General features: G+C 45.2%; 1 protein-coding gene across 1 annotated transcript in view; it reads right to left on the reverse strand.

Annotated features, from left to right (window-relative positions):
* LOC118430189 (alkaline phosphatase, tissue-nonspecific isozyme-like) overlaps window positions 1-20,535 on the reverse strand; it is a 23,284-nt gene extending 2,749 nt beyond the window's left edge. Inside the window, exons 1-7 of the mRNA XM_035840898.1 lie at window positions 20,318-20,535; window positions 18,163-18,395; window positions 16,851-17,025; window positions 15,561-15,639; window positions 10,990-11,086; window positions 1,410-1,611; window positions 50-190 (exon numbers count right to left, since the gene is read on the reverse strand). Coding sequence (XP_035696791.1) covers window positions 50-190; window positions 1,410-1,611; window positions 10,990-11,086; window positions 15,561-15,639; window positions 16,851-17,025; window positions 18,163-18,395; window positions 20,318-20,396 — 1,006 coding nt within the window. The 5' untranslated portion in view covers window positions 20,397-20,535. The remainder of the gene's footprint in view (window positions 1-49; window positions 191-1,409; window positions 1,612-10,989; window positions 11,087-15,560; window positions 15,640-16,850; window positions 17,026-18,162; window positions 18,396-20,317) is intronic.
* Between the last annotated feature and the right edge of the window lie 244 nt (window positions 20,536-20,779).

The raw sequence follows: 20,779 nt of genomic DNA on the forward strand, positions 1-20,779 counted from the left end.
CGTTGCCTTATTAAAAACCGCCGCTTGGCAATAATTAAAGGAGCCTTACCCTCCACCAATAGGAAGAAACCTTTGGGATTTTTGGTCAGGATCTGAAGGGCCTTGGTTGTCATCTCGGCGATGGTTGGTTCCCCTGCTGTGTCGTTCACGGTGTCGAGGGAGTACTGCATGTGGCTTGGCTCGAAAAGGCCTAAAGTGAGAAAGAAGACTTTACTGCAATTAAAGCCTAAATCATATTTAAACAAACAACGTCTCTATCAAGAAAAATTAATGCACGCTATCCCGTTACACAATACGCTATCCCGTTACACAATACCTGACGTGTTAAAGCAACGATAACAAAAGTTTCTTTTTTTTTAAAGAAATGTGACAAATCAGTAGGGGATAATTAAATTCTTCTTTTGCTTTCCCTGTGTCGTTGGAATAAATTGTTCAAATTGTATTTTCAATACGTTGGGAAAGAAGGTAACAAATGAAAACAAGACAAGTGCTTCTAGAAAGTTAGTGTACAACAAGGGTATTCACTAAGCATAGGTTACGGTCCACGACCTAATATTGGCCGCATGCAAAAGGAACACGACGTCAACATCACGTCCACTCCCTCTATCCAAGCATAGGCGGTAGGCCAAGGAATTGTTGTCGGATCCCCCATGCTTTTATACTGCCTGGATGATGTTACGAGTGTGGCTCTAAAGGAAGTACATATACTCGGGATCACCCGAGCGGGTGCCGAACGTCGGCGAGTTCCGAACGAAGGCACCCGAAGGTAGGCGACCAGCACTAGAAGGTCGCCTTCGAGCGGAGCGTGATTTTTCCAGTAAGGAGGGTTAGCTCTGCTCTAAGGATGACCGGAAGGGCTGACGGGGGCCTTTTATGAGCGCAGCGGGGTGCCATTATCTGGTGGATCGGTGCCTTTGAAATGGCTTGAGTGCCAGTTTCGTTGATTTTGGCACCACTGTACTGTATTTCCTCTTTGTTGCAAAACAACAACAACAACAATTCCGAGGCCTATTGCCCATGATCCAAGCAGAGGTTAGGCTCTGGCTGTTTTTTTTAAACTTTTTTTTTAGTATAGTCGCTTTAATCGGGCTTTCTAATTTGTACTGTATCTTGTATGGTCAAAACCTAACACAGCAAGACACAATACAAAATAGAAAGCCCGATAAAAACGACTAAAAAACGCTTGGAGAGTAAGCCACTTCCAGCCCCAAACAAAATCCCAGATTCTAAAATACGAAAAGAAAATCATGTTTGTACATTTCTTCTGCCCGGCGCGCTCGCATATGTAGTATCTATGAGGCACTTTGAATTTGCTTCTGAATACGGATCATTGCTTTGATTCATGCACAACGTTCACCTTATATTGTCTGATGAAATGTTAAATTACAGAGATGTTGATCTTTATTTACCCATGAGAAAGTCCGTCTCTGCCGGATCGACCTGGTCGAACTCCGCCTTCCTCCAGACGTACCGCGCGGCGGCACCTTGTTTCCCGTCCTGCCACTCCTGGATCAGATCACGGCCGTCCGTCCGGAAACCGGTTTGGTCCGGATATTCCGGATCCGACTGGTTGGTAGTGGTGAAATAGGCCCTCCCACCGCCAAGTATGACCTGTTAAAACAAAAATGTATTTCAGAATACATTTGGTTTATGGATATGTCAAAACCCCGTCTAAAAGGACACAATTAAGAGTCATTGCATGAGAAAACCAGGCAAAACCAGGCAGAGGTCGGAAGATGGGGGTCAGCCAAATCCGCTCATATTTTGCATGTGGGATAGGTGGGTGGAACCTTCACCAACCATACAATTAAAACTTCTCAGGTATCTTTGGTTATGGAGTTCTGGGATCCCCCTTTGGGACCCCAAAAAATCAAGGCATTTTGAGCTGAAATTTGTGAAAATTCTGATCCCTGTCCTGGTAATATTAGAAACAGTATTTACCTACGACTTTGATTTCCAGATACCCTAAGTACAGTAGTTTCTTACCACAAAATCTGGGGCCTTGGCATTGACATTGAAAGGGTGAACAAGGGGGTTATCAGAACCATTAAAATGTAAATTTTGCCATCGTTGAATTTTAGCCATTTTTAGAGGCCTTTTTCTCAAGTGAGCGGTGGTTTTGGAGAATGATTTTAATGTTGCTGGATAGAGGAACATGTGGTTATTCAGAAACAGTTGTCGTCTAATTGGGACATAGATAATGTCAGTCGTGACTGGAGGATCTTTATGGAGTGTTCTGGGATTTTTTATTACAATAAATCAGGTAATGACATCTTACTATGGGGGATGTCATGGGTAGATTTGTTGTTTTATGAAGTAAACACAATAGATTATTATAATAGATACTAGGAGCGATTACAGATATAGACATGGGCTCCATATGGGCGTTTTAAGGATCTTCAAATATGATTTTGCATGCTGATTATAATCAAAATTTGATTGCTGTTCTCTACTCTGTTTGCTAAAAGTTACCATATTGAAACACTGTTTACATGATATATTACTACTCATTTAGTAACGAGAAAGGCTATGTATGGGGTTTTTCAGAATTTTACGTATAGTAATAATTAGCTACATACAGGTCTTACTGGTGTAGACTTGATATGTTTACAAATTTTAAAACAAGACTAATGAAGTTGTTGGTCATTAAGCATTCCTTTTTGCTAACTAATGAACTTCTTAAGTTTTCATCAACAGCTATGTACATACTTTAACTGCCCTGCATTGATAAGATGTTAAGGATCAGTGAAATAGAAAATAATTCTACTTAACTTGTATTTATAACTACAAGTCTAATTCCCTTTTGTTACTTAAACATGCATATGATAGTCACTATGTATATATTATACATGTATAACACATGCCAATGTGTCATAAAACTGGAACAGACATGTGCTGTAAGGAGAGCAATCTCAGTCTTGACAAGTACAAGTGCTCACAATGGTCTCCAGTGAAGTTACATAGGGGGCTTTTCTGGACTTAGGTCCTGTTACAGGCAAGTGGAAATGTTCAGCAATACACCTCAGTTCTGTCAGCTTCAATGAATTCAGTCCTTTCGACTTCGCACGTTCACAGATGTTGATTGTCTCGAACGTTAGAGGATGGCTGTAGTCAATATTTTGATAAACAGTGTCCCTGAGGCCTTGCCACTCCGTTTCAGTCTCCATGGATTCAACGTCCTCTTCGGATACCAACTCTGGACTTTCTTGTCGCCTCTGTGCAGCAGACAGCCTGGCAAAGTAACTACTGATCTGTTTGGCTGTTCTCCACTCTGTAGGCTGGAAGAGAGCTCCCCATCAGTACCCCTTGCATGCTGCATCTGCTGAGCAGCCTGTGCACCATCAGCTTTCTGTCCAGATCTGGCCCCTTGATTGAAAATGTCGGTAAGATATGCTTTAGCCCTGTCTGACATTTTCTGTCCACGCTTGAACGTCCGGAGTGCCCATCCTTCACTGACATGATAGACTTGAGAGGGTTCTTTGGGGCCAGCTTCTCCTTCGACTAGCTGCTGCTGCTGTACCCCTAGCTGTCCTTGAGCTATGCCCGTGACCGCCTGTGCCCATTGTTTCCGGATTCTATCATAGCTGGATTCTCTTTCCAGTTCTTTATGGTGAGTTCCGACATTCAGATGTTCGTCCAGCTCACCGGCTGAGTGGAATGACGCCACGCATCCTGTCTCAGGGCAATGGAAAAGGGACTTAGCACCACCGGCCGTTGACGTTGCGATGTGGCTTGCATGTGGTTGCGAGGGACCAAACGGTACTTTGATGTTGAGGGTTCCGGGATGCACCTGTGGGAGCGAAGTGGTTGTTACGATTTCACCTTCCCCAATATTGAAGGATTTCCAAACTCTGACACCTTCCTCCACAAACTCGAAGTTATTCCATGATTTGACTCCTTCCCAACTTAGCACCTGATGCTCTTTGGCTGGAACCATCTGAGCAACTGCTATTCTGCAACCCTTTATTCCGCCATGCGACTCCAGGGCGTCCTTCATGTCCTCCGCAGTTATGACATCATGCTTTTCATTCACGTAACGGCGAATATGCGTCTTCATAGACGCAATTTTTCGGTCGCAGATGTCCTTGCCAGCCTGCGGATCGGAAAAGTCATACCGTAGAACTGAAATACCCGTTCTCTCGCCAATCATTGGCAGAGACAACAGAAGTGGACCACAATGGTAACATCCCGCGTTGTCCGATCTGAGGAATGCTTTTGACAGCACGGGGTTCTCGGTCTTGATGGTCTGGAGGACATTTTCCAAGATGGCTGATATGGATTGCCAGTCCTGTCGGCAGCTGTTAAAGATGTGCACAAAACACTCCACATCATACCGCCCCTCGTTTCCTTTGGTGATAACTGATGTCACGTGCCAGCTCCTCCCGCGTTTGCCGAAAAACTCAGCCATGTGCTCGCGGTATTTCAACGGAAGGAACTTCATGGCCCAATCAGAGATGATGAGAGCTGTTTGATTGTCTAGATGCTGCAGTGCTGATTGTTTTCCAAGCTCCTGATTGACCGCACGTAACATGTGTGCCTTCCAGTTGTAAATGGCTGTTGATGAATGACCGAAGGTGAAACTCAGGCGATTCTTGTGCTCGTCTGTTAAAAGACCTTGTTCCATCATGTTCTGTACTTCTTTCAGGCAACAGTCTATGTTTGCACACCTGTCACAGGCAACATCATGGTTGTGGTCACAATTGCCAGCAAATGTTTCCTTACTCTTATCGCTGAGGGCGAACACTATGCAATGGTCACGGCATCGGTCTTCAACCTTGACATGTGTCTTGTAGTCGGTTTTCAGGTATCGTTTCGCTGCTTTTAGGCTCTGCTTGGTAGTATTGGCCCAGGGTACTGGTGCGCCACTCTGAACAAGGGCATCCACGATGTCACACAATGCATCGAAGGCCTCTGCTCCCTCGGTGGAAATGTAGTCTAGACCTTGGAGGGATGTTTGTTTCCTTGCAGCGCACACCTCTATGATCTTGAAGAGGGTGCGCTCTTGCAGCGGTTGGAAGTTAGTGCTGCTGCAGTATTGATTGTACTGTTGAATGATCCGAGACGGGATTAGGGTCCGGATAGCAGCAGGTATGGTGATCTTCTCGCCTGAATCAAGTGTCATTGTCTTCGTCCCATATGCAACGTCCTGCAGTAGGTGTGGCTGGGTCAGGAATGCAAGGAAATAATCCGTCTTGACAGGGCTTAGTCTTGTCCTATATATAGGTTGTTGTTCAATGGGTTTTCCCGGCCCTACCTCTGCTGCGTGCGCTCTCGCTTGATCAATTCTCCACTTCGTTAGTCCAGGGATAAGATCTTGCAGCTCCTGCTTGGTGTAGTCATCCGCAAAGAGGGACAAGATTTGCTGCTGAGTCTGCCACGTGCTGGCTTGCTGGTATGCTTTCACCAAAGTGACCACCGTTTGGTGGTCCCACATCTTCTTTTTGAGGGGGGGGTTCTTCAGAGAAGGGCGGTGCTTGCACCAGGCTACGCCACAGATCTGTCTCCTGGCCCGGAGCAATAACGCTCATTGTCGCTCTTACTACGTATACCTCCTTCGTTTTCTTGATATAATAGTTTTGCTGTCTCTCTGTCACTTCCTTCCAGGGGGTGTTCAGACTGGAGCGAAGAGGGCTGATCCTCCCCTCGGATATGTGGTCAATAGCTGTATTGAGTGCTTCTCTGTTCTGTTGCTGGTGGTGTTGTTCATCTACCCAGACACTGGTGTCGGCCTCTCCATTACTAGTAGTACTGCTACTCTGTGATTCAAACGTCACCTCAGCTGCTGGGGCTTCCGAGATTGTTGATGATGACTCGCTATTCCTCTGCAGTGCGATCTCGTGCATGTCTTGGGGACTGGAGCATACATTTGCTGTCGCTGCAGAAGCCACTGTTTGCGATGGGGGCCCCATGGAACTTTCTGGCTCTCGACTTGGTCCTGGTTGGTCAGAAGTCATCACTGGCGGGAGTCCTCCCGTTTCAGCACCTGTTGTACCCTTGGACTGGCGTTTTCTACATAGATCGCATATCGCAGAGCCAGCCGGTACTACTGTGTTATAGCTATTGTACAGCTGAATAGATAGACCAAACGACACACGTCTGGGATTTTTTAGGGCCACGCTCTTTCCCTTGTGCTCCGGGTGAGCACAAGTGTATCTCTTTCCTCCGGCCCATTGTGTACCTAGGCCAAACCGATGTTTTGGGCAAACAGTCAGTTTGCTTTTTTCCTCCTCCGAGAGATTGAACCTACCCGATCTGTTCAGAATCAGGTTCTGCTCTGTAATATCTGCCTGCCCCTGTCCACGTCCACTGAGACCTAGGCTGAATAGGTACTGCGTTACGTCTCTCTTGCAGGCAGTTACTGGTATGACAGATATATCTGACGGAGAGTAATGTGAAGAACCACACTCTGACTCCGGGCTTGCAAACGTGCAACTCATTGTTTAGCAACCTACACGAAGGACACAAAACCGTATAAACTACATGGAATAAATCGGCCATACATGAGAACTCTCAACACACATTTGCAGTAAAATGCAAGACTTACATTGTAATACATGCAACTGACCCCTGAAGGTTCAATAGAAACACTGTGAGATGTCACAATAATGGGAATGTCTCCGTTCATTCTTAACTATTCATGAATTATTATGATGTACACTTACTAAGGGCTTAATTACGATGAAAGTAAAATGCTGGAACCTTACCCTTGTGTATGGTTGTTTCAAAACTCCAAGTTTTCCTGTGAATTCTGGCCTCCACTCATCTGGTGGTGCCTTTGGGGTTTTTAGAGTGTCTTAACATTCTCTTGAATGGCCATTTGAATCAGTGGAAATACAAAAAAGTGCCCTTAGCAAAGAGTAAAAATACCTTAGACAAACGACTGTGTTAGTGGACAATGAAATTCAAAGCTAATGTGTATTTTGTCAACATATCTGTGCCCAAAACCCATAGAAAACCCCGCGTTAGGTAAAGAGGTCATCAGATCCTTATCTTTATAGCATGACCCCAATCGTCTGGGTCAAACCTTAGAATAACAGAACAAGGCACAGTTTCTGACTGGGGGAAATGAGGGAGGGTTTAAATTACACCAAGACTTGCTCATTGTCATCTATCCAGCACGCTTTCGTACTGGAAATAAGGAGCAGCTAAAGTGTTCCTTTTCTTGATGTAAAAGATATGTTGGAAGAAAAGTCATAAAGAAATCAGTTGTCTTATCTTAGAATTTATTCATTCTTTTTTTAGTTTTAAATTTATGATTTATCTGCAAAAAAAACGGACATGGCAACGATTTTGCTTTTCTTATTTCTACATTGATAATCCCAGGTCCTAATTCCAAGAAGAACGTTTGAAAAACATTGAAATGAAGCGCTGTTTGTTCACAAAAAAGTTCACAAGAAATGCAGGTCACACTATAGGCACAGTTATGAAAATAGCTAGTTTGCATTTGGAAAACCCCATGCAGGGCCGTCTGGAGTTGTCGGATAGAGTGATAATAATAATGATAAGCTTTACGTCTTCTTGATTAGTAACAATGTTGCTTTTTACTATAGAAGCTTGAATAGCTACCCTACCGAAACTGGCTTCTCAGCATTTTATTGACGAAAAACCGACACATCCTTGTAACGACACACTATATCATCGAGTATATGTGGCCCAACTGGAGGACAACTGTTTTTGAACGACATGTTCGTCTCTCCAGCAACGTTAAGGGGTGGGGGGGTGGGGGTGGGGGTGGGGAGTTAAATTAGTTGTTGTTAAAGAAAAGAAAAGTATACATGTATTTAGTAAGAGCTAACATCTGTTCAATAACTTAACACATTAAGTCTGCGCATATAGGACAAATGCAGTATCACTACTATATCAGATAAGTACAATTTTGCAAAACCCCATACACAGCCTTGTCATTGACTGCGTAGTAACAGGACCGTATATACAGCGTAACTTTTAGCAAACGGAGTAGAGAACAGCAATCAAATTTTGATAATAATCAGCATGCGAAATCATATTTGAAGATCCTTAAAACCCCCATATGGAGCCCATGTCTATATCTGTAATCGCTCCTAGTATCTATTATAATAATCTATTGTGTTTACTTCATAAAACAACAAATCTACCCATGACATCCCCCATAGTAAGATGTCATTACCTGATTTATTGTAATAAAAAATCCCAGAACACCCCATAAAGATCCTCCAGTCACGACTGACATTATCTATGTCCCAATTAGACGACAACTGTTTCTGAATAACCACATGTTCCTCTATCCAGCAACATTAAAATCATTCTCCAAAACCACCGCTCACTTGAGAAAAAGGCCTCTAAAAATTTTGAGCTGAAATTTGTGAAAATTCTGATCCCTGTCCTGGTAATATTAGAACGAGTATTTACCTACGACTTTGATTTCCAGATACCCTAAGTACAGTAGTTTCTTACCACAAAATCTGGGGCCTTGGCATTGACATTGAAAGGGTGAACAAGGGGGTTATCAGAACCATTAAAATGTAAATTTTGCCATCGTTGAATTTTAGCCATTTTTAGAGGCCTTTTTCTCAAGTGAGCGGTGGTTTTGGAGAATGGTTTTAATGTTGCTGGATAGAGGAACATGTGGTTATTCAGAAACAGTTGTCGTCTAATAGAGTTAATTCCAGTTGTGGCGGCCATGTTGGATTTCCGGGGTCATCCGGGGTCATGGCACCAGAACGAGACTGCAGGTGGTACCAGCTGGGCATTCTACTATATAGGCTGTATTGCAGACATAAGTATGCCATCTTCGGGAGTGCATTTCACCCCTCTAAGGTTAACAACTGCACAATATATGCCTGTTATCTATAGAAAATACTGTTTTGGAAATTTGAACTTGATTTTGGTGATATTTTTTATTAATTTTTCACATTTTTTGACGGGTGACCTGAGAACAATTAATGTCAGTGTTTATATCCTCCATGTGTGCTGTGTATCGGTATCTGTGATTAAAACCTACAAAAACATGGAAATATCGGGGTGACAAACCTTTTGGTAGAAATTTAGAAGACATTTGGCTGTTATTCTGATGATTTCTAGATGCCAAGAACCGTTCTGCAAACTCCGCTCTATGGGAAAATCCTGCGGCACTCAATGGGGAAGGCGGTGTATGTACCGGGTGTGCTCCTTTACTTGTTTCCCAATTTATCTGACAGTGTTTTTATTGTTTTATTTTAGTTTAAACAACATACCCCGTAAGAAAAATGTCCACATGTTGTATAACATTGTGGGATGAAATGTAGCAGATTGTTTACTGTTGTTTTTGCAATTTTTTCAATGCCAAGGTGGGAAAAAAAAACATAACTTTGATTATAAGTGCCAGCGGAGGAGGGATTGTAGCCTGAGTGTCATCCTAGGTAGCTTACCGGGCTCCCATACTCACCCCTCACAAACCAGAGGGGTGAGTATGAGAGCCTCCGTAACCAACTAGGATAATACTCAGGCTAGAGTCGACCCTCACATTACTCTAAAAACCGGACTTCATGCCAGTTTCAGATCAGTGTGGGTGGAAATGTGACAGAATTTTCACAGACGCTGCGAACATCTGTTAAAAAAACTACGTATTACTAAGTTCTATCACCAATTTACCTCTTCCACTGACGATAAAATTTACGTTTTTCTCCACATTGGCATTGAAAAATCCCTAACAGAAAAAAATCTGCTACATTTCATCCCACAATTTTATGGACCCAACATGTGGAATTTGTTGTGTAGGGTTATGTTGTTTAAACTAGAATAAAACAATGAAAACATGATTTGGGAAGAAAGCAAAGGAGCACACCCGGCATGACATTCCCATAGAGAGTAGTTTGCAGAACGGATCTTGGCATCAATACATCATCAGAACAACTGCCAAATGTCTTCTAAATTTCTACCCGCAAAGATGTCATCCACATATTTTGTGTATTTGTAGGGTTTTATCCCAATAGTAAACCTACTATATCACAGTTACCAATACAAAGCACTCATGGATGATATAAACACTGACACTAATTGTTCTCAGGTCACCCATAAAAAATGTGAAAAATTGATTAAAAAATATCACCAAAATCAAATTCAAATGTCCCAAACAATATTTTCTATATATAACAGGCATATATTGTGCAGTTGTTAACCTTAGAGGGGTGAAATGCACTCCCGAAGATGGCATACTTATGTCTGCAATACAGCCTATATAGTAGAATGCCCAGCTGGTACCACCTGCAGTCTCGTTCTGGTGCCATGACCCCGGATGACCCCGGAAATCCAACATGGCCGCCACAACTGGAATTAACTCTATTAGACGACAACTGTTTCTGAATAACCACATGTTCCTCTATCCAGCAACATTAAAACCATTCTCCAAAACCACCGCTCACTTGAGAAAAAGGCCTCTAAAAATGGCTAAAATTCAACGATGGCAAAATTTACATTTTAATGGTTCTGATAACCCCCTTGTTCACCCTTTCAATGTCAATGCCAAGGCCCCAGATTTTGTGGTAAGAAACTACTGTACTTAGGGTATCTGGAAATCAAAGTCGTAGGTAAATACTCGTTCTAATATTACCAGGACAGGGATCAGAATTTTCACAAATTTCAGCTCAAAATGCCTTGATTTTTTGGGGTCCCAAAAGGGGATCCCAGAACTCCACAACCAAAGATACCTGAGAAGTTTTAATTGTATGGTTGGTGAAGGTTCCACCCACCTATCCCACATGCAAAATATGAGCGGATTTGGCTGACCCCCATCTTCCGACCTCTGCCTGGTTTTCTCATGCAATGACTCTTAATGTGTTTTTGTTAACCTTTATGATTGTTGAAAAAACGTGTGTCCATAACCATTTTCTGCACTAATTATCATCTGGACAGGTAGTAATAAACTACATTGAAGTAATCATATAAAACGCCCCTCAAATTCTCTGGCTAAAAAATGCCACCTAGCGACTTTTGTAAAACTACAGAAAAGATTCCCATGCATCCTTTACTTACGTTTATAAACGGGTTGTCCTGAACAAGTTGTAGGGCGATATCGGTGCACCCAAGGGCTTGTGCGTCGGTAGGGACTTTGCCGTCATGTTCCCACGCCCTGAATGTGAAAGGTAAAAAATTCAAAACATTTTCTATCATCTGGTCGGCGTTATCCATGTGGATGTCTTTATGAGGGGTGCCTAAGCATTCGCACGAACCCTATGAAATTCGTACGAATATTATGTGATACGCACGAACCACTATGCAAAAACGCACGAATATTATGAAATTCGCACGAATCACTATGCGAAAACGTACGAATTTTATGAAATTCGCACGATTCACTATGTGACACTAACGAACACTATGTGATTCGCACGATCCTTATGCGAAACCAGCGGCCGGGAGGAGGCATGATTTTGATCGTTTCTACCCGTGATATTTATATTTCAAGGCATGCAATGGACATTTACCGTCGCAAAGATGTATTTGATAGCCTGTGAGCTACTGTTTTGCTTCATTTCGGCGTGTTACATCGTATTTTCCGTCGCCGAAGCGGCGAAGCCGCCATCTTGAAAATCCCGCTCCGTCTGTCACGTGACCCCGGCAGTGGTTACGCAATTTCGCATAAGGATCGTGCGAATCACATAGTGTTCGTGTGTGTCACATAGTGATTCGTGCGAATTTCATAATATTCGTGCGTTTTTGCATAGTGTTTCGTGCGAATTTCATAATATTCGTGCGTTTTCGCATAGTGATTCGCGTGTATCACATAATATTCGTACGAATTTCATAGGGTTCGTGCGAATGCTTAGGCACCCCTGTTTATCAAGGATCACGATGTTGCGAACTCTCGAAGTTTTGGGGAATCACGCGTGGTTTGGCAAATCACGCGTGATTCCACGAGACCTAGAGAGGGAAGAGGTAACAAACTGCAGCACGTCACCGGAACGTACTGCGCCTGCGCGAAAAGTATAGACATGCTAAACCTTGCTAAACCCCCGGTTTACTAAAGGGCCGCATTTAAGAAAGTACGTGCGTATATAAGGGTGAAATCCCGTGTACGTTTTACATGAAACCATGTCTCTAACATATATTGTGCAACAAGCGGGATTTCAATGCAACGTTGACCAAACCAAGCCCCAAACCACCAGGGTTCGCGCAGGCGCAGTACGTTCCGGTGACGTGCTACAAACTGCTACATTTGCACCACTATTTATTCTGTTAACCCATTGGTCCGATAGGGATGACGTCACTTCCGGTTACCAGGTATATATAGAGGTGCACACCTGAGCACAACGTGCATGCTGCCAGATTCCCCGACCACGTCTGGGTCCACACTCCGCCGGCACCGCCGAAGCAAACATGTCCAAGCTGAAGATGCCGACAGGAGGTTTGCGTTAGTTTCAGCGCCCAGTGACGGTCGGTCTGGGACGCCGAAGGGACCTCGAGGGTTTAGCGGTATCGCTGGGTCGGCGTACGGGGGACGTTGGTCCCCCGGAAGGTTTGACGAGATATTCTGTGTCTCCTCGTGTTTTCAATTACCGTGTGTGCTTTCAGGAGTGCAGAGTACCGTCCTTGTTCTTGCCGTGCTGGACACCTGGAATTCTGAGGGCCGGCTGTATTGTTCTAACATTTACATTTCTGTCGCGTATTCGTATGTATGAGCTTTTAGCGGCTCGGGGGAGGATGGCCGCCTTACACCATTTTTCGTTTTACAGCTTCAATTTTTTTTTCCTAGGCCGGGTCGAGTTTAGGACGTTTTTAGTTCACGCTGGTGTTCTGTTCTGCGTGGAGCTGAGTGATTCTTGTGTGGTTTCGTGACCTTGTGTATGTTTTTAGCAGCGTTCGACAGCAACATCCAAGCAGATAGTTGGTGCCCACGTGGCAAGCCGGGGGTTCTCTGAAATTCCTTTGTCGCCATGTTTTTGCATCCTTTCTATCCTCTGCAAAGGAAACCTGGGGGTGTTGGCTTTTATGCTGAGGTGTGGAGCAGAACGAGAGTTTCCAGATTTTATGTCATTTTCTGATTTCGTGAATATTTTCAGGCAGGAACAGAGGAAGACGATGGCATGGTCCAGGAGGCTGTGTTGGGGTTTTCTGCTACCATTTGTTTTAGTTTGTATGTGTATGAGTGTGCACCTGTAAGGCGTGGTGACTGAGTTGTGGACACGCGTGGCCCCAGACACTCCACGTAACGCGGCTCGCTCGCATGTGGGATCTGGGCGGTGTGGAAGTTGCGTATGTTTTAGACTTGTCTGTCTGGGACCGGACCTGTTGCCGGGCACCCGTCCCTTCCCACTGTCTCATGGTTCACGTGTTGTTCATACAGGTCTGACGCTTTCCCCCTCCAACAACAGGGATGCGCGGGACACACCACCACCCAGAGCCGGCATAAGCCACCCTCAACCTCGCCAGATGTGCGGCCTGATAGGACCCGTTGGTGGCCTGCACAAGCCTTAGCAGCAGAGAGGGCTCAAGACGCGCCGGGAACCTGTTAGCCGAACAATTAGGCTGTGATGTTTTATATTGTGAACCATGTTTTTTGTGCCGAACATAGTGCTACAAGGGACAGCGGTCAGAGGATCAGGGTCGACTGGCGCTCCAGTCCCCGACACCGCCCAGCCCCTGCCGGTCAGTTCAGCTAACCCCGCCGACAACTCAAGGAACCGTAAGTCATTTTCCCCCTACTTTTCGTGAATAAATTTTTGACATGTCGTTCTCCAGTGCGATGGGGTGCCGCGGGATGCTGGAGGGTTAGGATCTAATCGAGCAACCCTGTTTTGAGATTGGTCTGACCAAGAACGTCTTTGGTCTGACGCCGTTTATAGCACGGCAAGATATCGTTCAGTGCGATGGGGTTCCGCGGTAAGCTGAATGACCCCCCCCCCCCCCCCAAAAAAAAATGTGCAGTCTTTCTTCAGCTCGGTGTGACGTTATCCAGTGCGAAGGGTTTCCGCGGAAGGCTGGACGATCCGAGAAACTGTGTTCTTTTAATCCTTTTTCGTGATTTGTTGTGATATCATCCAGTGCGAAGGGGTTCCGCGGAAAGCTGGATTCTTGGAAAACCCTAAAAGTTGTGTACGCTCTTGTTTGACATTTGGCGATTTTATCCAGCGCGACGGGGTCCCGCGGAAGGCTGGATAACATGCTATGCGGGAGTGTGTAAGGACTTGGTCCGGACTGAGGCTCGGTTATAGTGTATGTGGGACACGGGCATAAGGAATGGAGTGGGCAATATGTTTTGCGTTTTTTGAAATTGTGCGCATAGGATTTTGTTGTTTTTCGGTACATTGCGGATTTTGCCAGATGCACTAGAGAGCTCCCTTTATGGGACATCAGAAGGGCGTGGTTCCGATCCCAAAGTCGCCGAGTAGATAGGATAGCATTCGAAGAATTTTCATTCCTTCCTGTTTTCGCTCAACTTATGTACGTGGAGAAATTTAGATCGGTATTCTCGGCGTTGACTTTCCCTCAGTTTTCGAAGCGCGATTAGAGTGGGTAAACGTTGTTTTGATGAAGTTCAGAGAAGAACATGATGAAGTGTGGGGGACAAGTCGAGAGATATAAGAAAGGGATTGGATGGGTAAGGGGAGAGGAAAGGTGAGAGAGTGATGATAAGGACGGGAAGACGGGATGAAGATAGGGAGTGATTTTAACAGTTTCAGGAAGAGGAAAGGAGCGACTAGATACCTTTGGAAAGTATCATAGTAGGGAGGCGACGAAGTGAAAGCAATTGAATGCCGGGAATAGGTAGGAGCATAACAGCCAAAGAGGGCTGGGGCAAAGACGGCAGTTTTCCGCATCACTTCATACCGGAGGATCAATGGCGAACAGGACAAATAGGATACTATTTATTCTGTTCGCCCATTGGTCCGATAGGGATGACGTCACTTCCGGTTACCAGGTATATATAGAGGTGCACACCTGAGCACAACGTGCATGCTGCCAGATCCTCCGTCCTCGTCTGGGGCCTAAAGCGAACCCGCCCACCCAACCCTCGACATGTTCTCGCTTCGGGCGGTGCTGGGCGCCCGCTATACGGCGGGCGCATTAGCTCACAGACAACTTTAGGCTTCAGACGGCAGTTTTCCGCATCACTTCATACCGGAGGATCAATGGCGAACAGGACAAATAGGATACTTTCTCAACTGCAGAGATCACCTTGTCTGATGGTGGCAAGCAAGTCTAGCATAACAGCCATGCTAGGGTAACACAATGGATCTCGACGTTTTAGGGAATCGATCACGCGACTGGCCCTCCCCGAAGGAGGCCGGCCGGATGTTAAGGTGATATCTCACTGCACTTGGGGCATCGGTGCGGCACTGCGGGGTACGAAAGATGACGAATTTCAGAGATAAAGAACGAATTTTCTTACGTTTTGTGCATTCTGTTGTCTTCTAAGTCATACTTATACGTGTTACGAAAAATCTAGATTATAAAAAAAATCGGCAAAATAACAAAATCATGTCGCAGTCAACGAACCCCGCAGTGACACACCGGTGTCCCAAATGCAGTGAGATACCACCTTTAGGCGGGCTGATATAAGCGATATTTTATCAGGCTAGAGGTGAACGTCCTTTCCGTCCCACCTGTTTGCTGCATAGGCGTATGATGCGGCGGGAGTGGCGTGGGTGATTCGTGACGTCACAACGATGCCGGTGGACTTCCCTGTCTCGAGAAAAAAAAATTACACAATCAATATACAGGACTTTGCTTAAAATATATAGGCTATTGTTGAACTTTATCTATATATCTCTACATGTATCTACGATCTATCTATCAACATCTATATCTATCTATATCTAGCTAGCTACAGCTACAGCTATCTATCTATTTATATATAACTATCTTTCTCTCTCTCTCTTTCTAAATTTGTGTGTATATGCTATGAAAGTTAATCCATATAATAACGAATAACATATATTACATCATGCAGAATACTATAGGCACTTTGTGTTAATGATAGTTCTAGATGTTCATTTGTCATAGACACAAACTTTAGTTTACTTTTGTGATTCCTCGTGCAAAGTGAACGACATTAGTTAGCGCACGAAATATAGAAGCGTTACGTTAACGTTTTTTTTCACCTTTATCCACGGCGAAACCTCTATCCGTCGCTTTTAAAAACGGGGTATTTGAGGATATCAAGTCGACGGACGGAGGTTCCAAACTGCAGTATTTTGAAAATATTGTGACTACCCTTCGTCGACTTGATATCCCCAAATACCATATGCATGTTATGATTCAGACTCATGGACACTAACTAAGTCTCTGTCCAACAAACTGGATGGTAACTACACACGTCTGCTTCGTTACGCTCTGAATGTACCCTGGCAGAGTCGCATCGGAAACAAAAAAAAACTGTACAACGGACTTCCCCCGATCACTAGAACTATTTAGAATAGAAGACTGGCTCTTGCTGGCCATGTAGCACGTCAGGAGGAGATGGCTGCCAAATAAAGTTCTCCTCTGGGAACCTGAAGCGAAGAGAAAAAGGGGACGACCGAACCTGACACTTAAGAAAGTTCTGGAGGATGAGGTCGGTTTAAAGGACCACAACTTGCTAGCCGCCATGCTAGACAGAGATGCATGGTCGGACATTGTTAATGGCACCTCATATGAGGATGAACTGAACTGAACTGTTCCAAAAACAACGGACATAGGTTACCCCGCGGTTAAAGGTGAACTAGCGTTACCTGCAGCGTGCGCGTGTTCGAGGACGGACGTGACTTTTCCAGTTAGACTGGCGGCACAGTCGCCATAGGCCACCGTTCCGTCCACTGCTAAGGTCTCGTAGTTCGCCTTCACGCATCAATACCATGTTCCCAAAACAACAACGGGTATAGGTTACCCCGCGGTTAAAGGTGAACAAGCCTTACCCGCAGCGTGCGCGTGTTCAAGGACGGACGTGACTTTTCCAGTTAGACTCGCGGCACAGTCGTCATAGGCCACCATGCCGTCCACTCCCAGGGTCTCGTAGTTTGCCTTCACGCCTCCCAGATATGCTGTTGCGGTAGCCGCGGAGTCCCCAGTCTGACGGTCTAAGTTATACGTCTGCAACGACAACGGAAAAAGCGAAAAGTGATGTAAAAGTTACGACGTGGTCGCATTTGTAGTAGAATTTTAAAGCAGGCTGTAACAAAGCCGACCGCTGACAATACATACATACATACATAATTCATCCGGCTTTACACCGGTGAGGCACAGTCCAAAGCACAAGTTTTCCAGTATGATCCTTCATGGCAGACACTAAACTTGACCCTGACAGTCCAATGTCTCTTTCTATCATTGTCTTTAAGGTAATGTATGGTCGGCCAACTCTGCGCCTTCCTTCTGGCAGCGAGTCCATCAGTCTCCCTGCAGGCTCGTTCCCACGAACCACGTGCCCTGCCAGGGCGAGCCGGCGCCGCCTCACCACAGATGAAATGGCTGGGAGTGGGCCGTATAGTTGCTTGTTGGTTAAACAGTCTCTCCATGAAACATTATACACCTTTCTCAACATTTTCGTATAAGTACCATCCAATACAATAATTGAGATATGTAAGGCAAGTGCACGACAAGTGCACCTGTAAAACATAATTAAAAGGACACACACACACACAAATTTCTCTAAAAGACAAAAGTAGGTAAATCGCCTTTTGGCGACAAATGTTTGTAGTTATAGCGACTTTTGGCGTAGAATAAGTGTTATGATAGCGCCCATTTGCATTTTCTAAAAATAATTTTTTTACCGTAGGTACTTAAGATGATAAATTAGTTCCTTTTCCCAACCAGTTGAAGGATGTCTTTGGCCAATAGTTACTAACACAGGCACGGCCCGATGGGATACCTGCTAAACGAACCACCAACGAATAAACGAACCAACGAACGAACCAACGAACGAACCAACGAACGAACCAACGAACCAACCAACCAACCAACCAACCAACCAACCAACCAACCAAACAAACAAACAAACAAACAAGCAAACAAACAGACAAATTAACACAACCAAACAAACAAATAGCCAGTGTTTACACAATCTCTCGCTGGCTGTGGTTAATAACCCCCCCCCCTTCCGAGACGGTGGCAACTGTAAAGCCAGCCGCTAGGAGCGCGATTTTAGTCAGGCTAACAACTAACCAACCAACCAAACTATCCAATGATTCTAACAAAACAATCAAACAAACAAGCTCACAGAAACAACCAAACCTTGACTAGAGCTGAGTACGGCAGTTTGTCCATCTCCAGAAGCTCCTCCTCCCCCGTCCTTCCCGCCAGCTGGCCCTTCAGGATCCTCCCCGCCGTCACAGTGGACACGCCCATCCCGTCGCCTAGAAACAGCACCAGGTTCTTGGCCACGCCCGTCCTGGGTTGGAGTTGGAGAACATCCTGTATGTCCTGCCATGCCAGGTTGTTCCAGTAGTCAGGGCGCCTTTCCTCCTCTAGATGGGAATGAATAATAATCGATGATGTCATCATGGTCCTGTTCTATTGCAGACCTTACGAAAGTCGCTGTACTATAAGATCTATGTTTTATTAGCAGACGCCGGAGAATGTTTGTGAAAACCCAATAGGGCAGCTATATGTCTAAACAGAACAAGGGCGGGAGCTGGTGTATTGCAAACACCTATGAGTGGAGTCATCCAGAGGACAGAGGTGATCAGGCTACCGTATATATAAAGTGTCAAGATCTGTCAACACATTTACGACCTAAGGCGTACGCAGCGGGGTAACTGAAGCAAAAAGGACAACGACAGGGGATGACAACTGATCATCTCGCATTCTTTGCGACTAACCTCTCAGCGACTTAACTGTGTCTAAAACTATGCACGTCGCCAATAGCATCTGCGTTGTCGCAAAAAAAGGTTCCTTTGGGGGCTTTGGGTGACATCCTGGTAAAAGTTTGCTACCGAGAAAGAATTTGTTTAGATGCTAAACGACTAACAGGGCTGGACTGTTATCAAATGCCAATGAAGATCCCTTGAGGCCTGACACTGATAAAAACCTTCTGCCACGCTGTGGCACATGGACAATGGAACTGTCATCAGTTTCGAAGCCAGACTGTTTCCAAACCCCCTCCCCAGTTAGCCTTAATGCCGGACTTCACTACACTACAACTTACAAGCTCCTTGGCTCTAGTCTAAGGGCAAACATAACCCCGCAGGAGTGTCAACTTTGCTAGCGGGGTATATGGCTTTCCTACATAGGGCGATATCCTCCACTAAAGTCTAAACTAAGGGGTCGGGGTCTGGCATCCAGACTATCAGTTTCCAATTCGGTCGTTAGAACGCATCAGACAGGTCATGTATCAGGTTCGGGTCACGAGCGTAACTGATAACTGAACTGGATATTCTCCAGCTGGTTTTCCAACATTTGTACATGTAGGGTGTAGGCACTGCCACTGAAAAAGGTCCGATAGGACACGACAAGTTAAGAGAGAGATTGAAAGAGAGATTGAGAAGGGGGTGAGAGAGGGGGCGAGGGAGAATATCAAGGGGGAGGGGGGAATATCGAGGGGGAGAGGGGAAAGAGAGAGGGAGAGAAAGAGAGAGAAACATACACCTGAATACGAACGCAAACCGTGTCAGCGCCATCATCAGTAACGTCAGTTTAGATGACATAAACACCACAACATCGTTATTTTTTTTATCACGTTCGCAGATACCATAATGTTTTCGGTGTGTAACTGCAGTAGTTAAAGTACTACAATATTCAGTGTCCATGTCATTCAGACCCTATAGGTTGCCTACCGTGACTTAGCATGTGGTAATGTCCCACAGCTGTCTCGAGGCCAACCCGGACTGACCGTAGGTCAACATTTGACAATGCACGTATCATTTACCGCTCGTACTACTACGTACTCTAGTCTACATGCTAGTTTTTTCGACTCTAGAGCCAATATGATCCCACACCCCCTACCACCACCCCCCACCCCGGCCCAGAGTTTATTTTCTTGTGTCTAATCGGGTCTAATTGTGGGGCATGTTGGCATAGCCAGATAGGATTCTATAGCCAAGAGGTGTAGGCACCGGGGACGTACCACGTCCAGGCTAACTACTAGCCCGGGTGCCATCCTAGTAGTGCTCTGTACATGTAGCTGATAGCCCCGCGGTACTCTAACTAGGATGGCATTCAGTCTACGTTAATTAATACTACACACGTACGAAGGTAGAGCGCATTGATGTCAAACTCAAAGTCATTATCGACTGTATCACAACAGGCCCCCTGGGTAGCCCCCTGTCGGACTGTCTGTGTTAGAATTTGGCCATGGAGCCGGGGAGCTAGCGCGTGTAACCCGTGGACACAGTCTGGAATCCAGACTACATGTATACCCTTCATGTATGGCTGTGATACAAGTACATACCGGTTTGAGCCGAACAGATCAGAACCCATGCCGACCACCACGCCGCTACAAGCACGAACTTCACCGGAGCTCCAAACATGGTTTCCCGCTGTAGTAATCGGTAGGCTTCGGTCTGTACTACTACACACACGCTTCAAAACAAAGTTCTCAAATTACTCAAGGACACGTAAATGCGTCCTATGGCTTGGTCACGTTGACAAGGTTTGTTTGCGTACGTATGGGCGTGACCCGTTTAAAGTTGACTGATGTTCCGCTTGGGTTCGGGGAAGGGATGTACAAGTGGGAGTTGACTGTGCATGCGTTAAAAATTGACCTCTACTTTTCTGAAGGTCATATCTGGCCGGGGGCGAAGAATGGGATGTAATTAGGCCCCGGGGGTTAATGATTGCGTAACGTAGGCTACCTGGAAAGGTAAAGGATAGTTAACGAACCGGAAATGACGTATGAGTTTGTCAAACGGGA

This window comes from Branchiostoma floridae, chromosome 14, assembly GCF_000003815.2.
Source record: "Branchiostoma floridae strain S238N-H82 chromosome 14, Bfl_VNyyK, whole genome shotgun sequence".
In the NCBI taxonomy this organism is placed as follows: Eukaryota; Metazoa; Chordata; class Leptocardii; order Amphioxiformes; family Branchiostomatidae; genus Branchiostoma; species Branchiostoma floridae.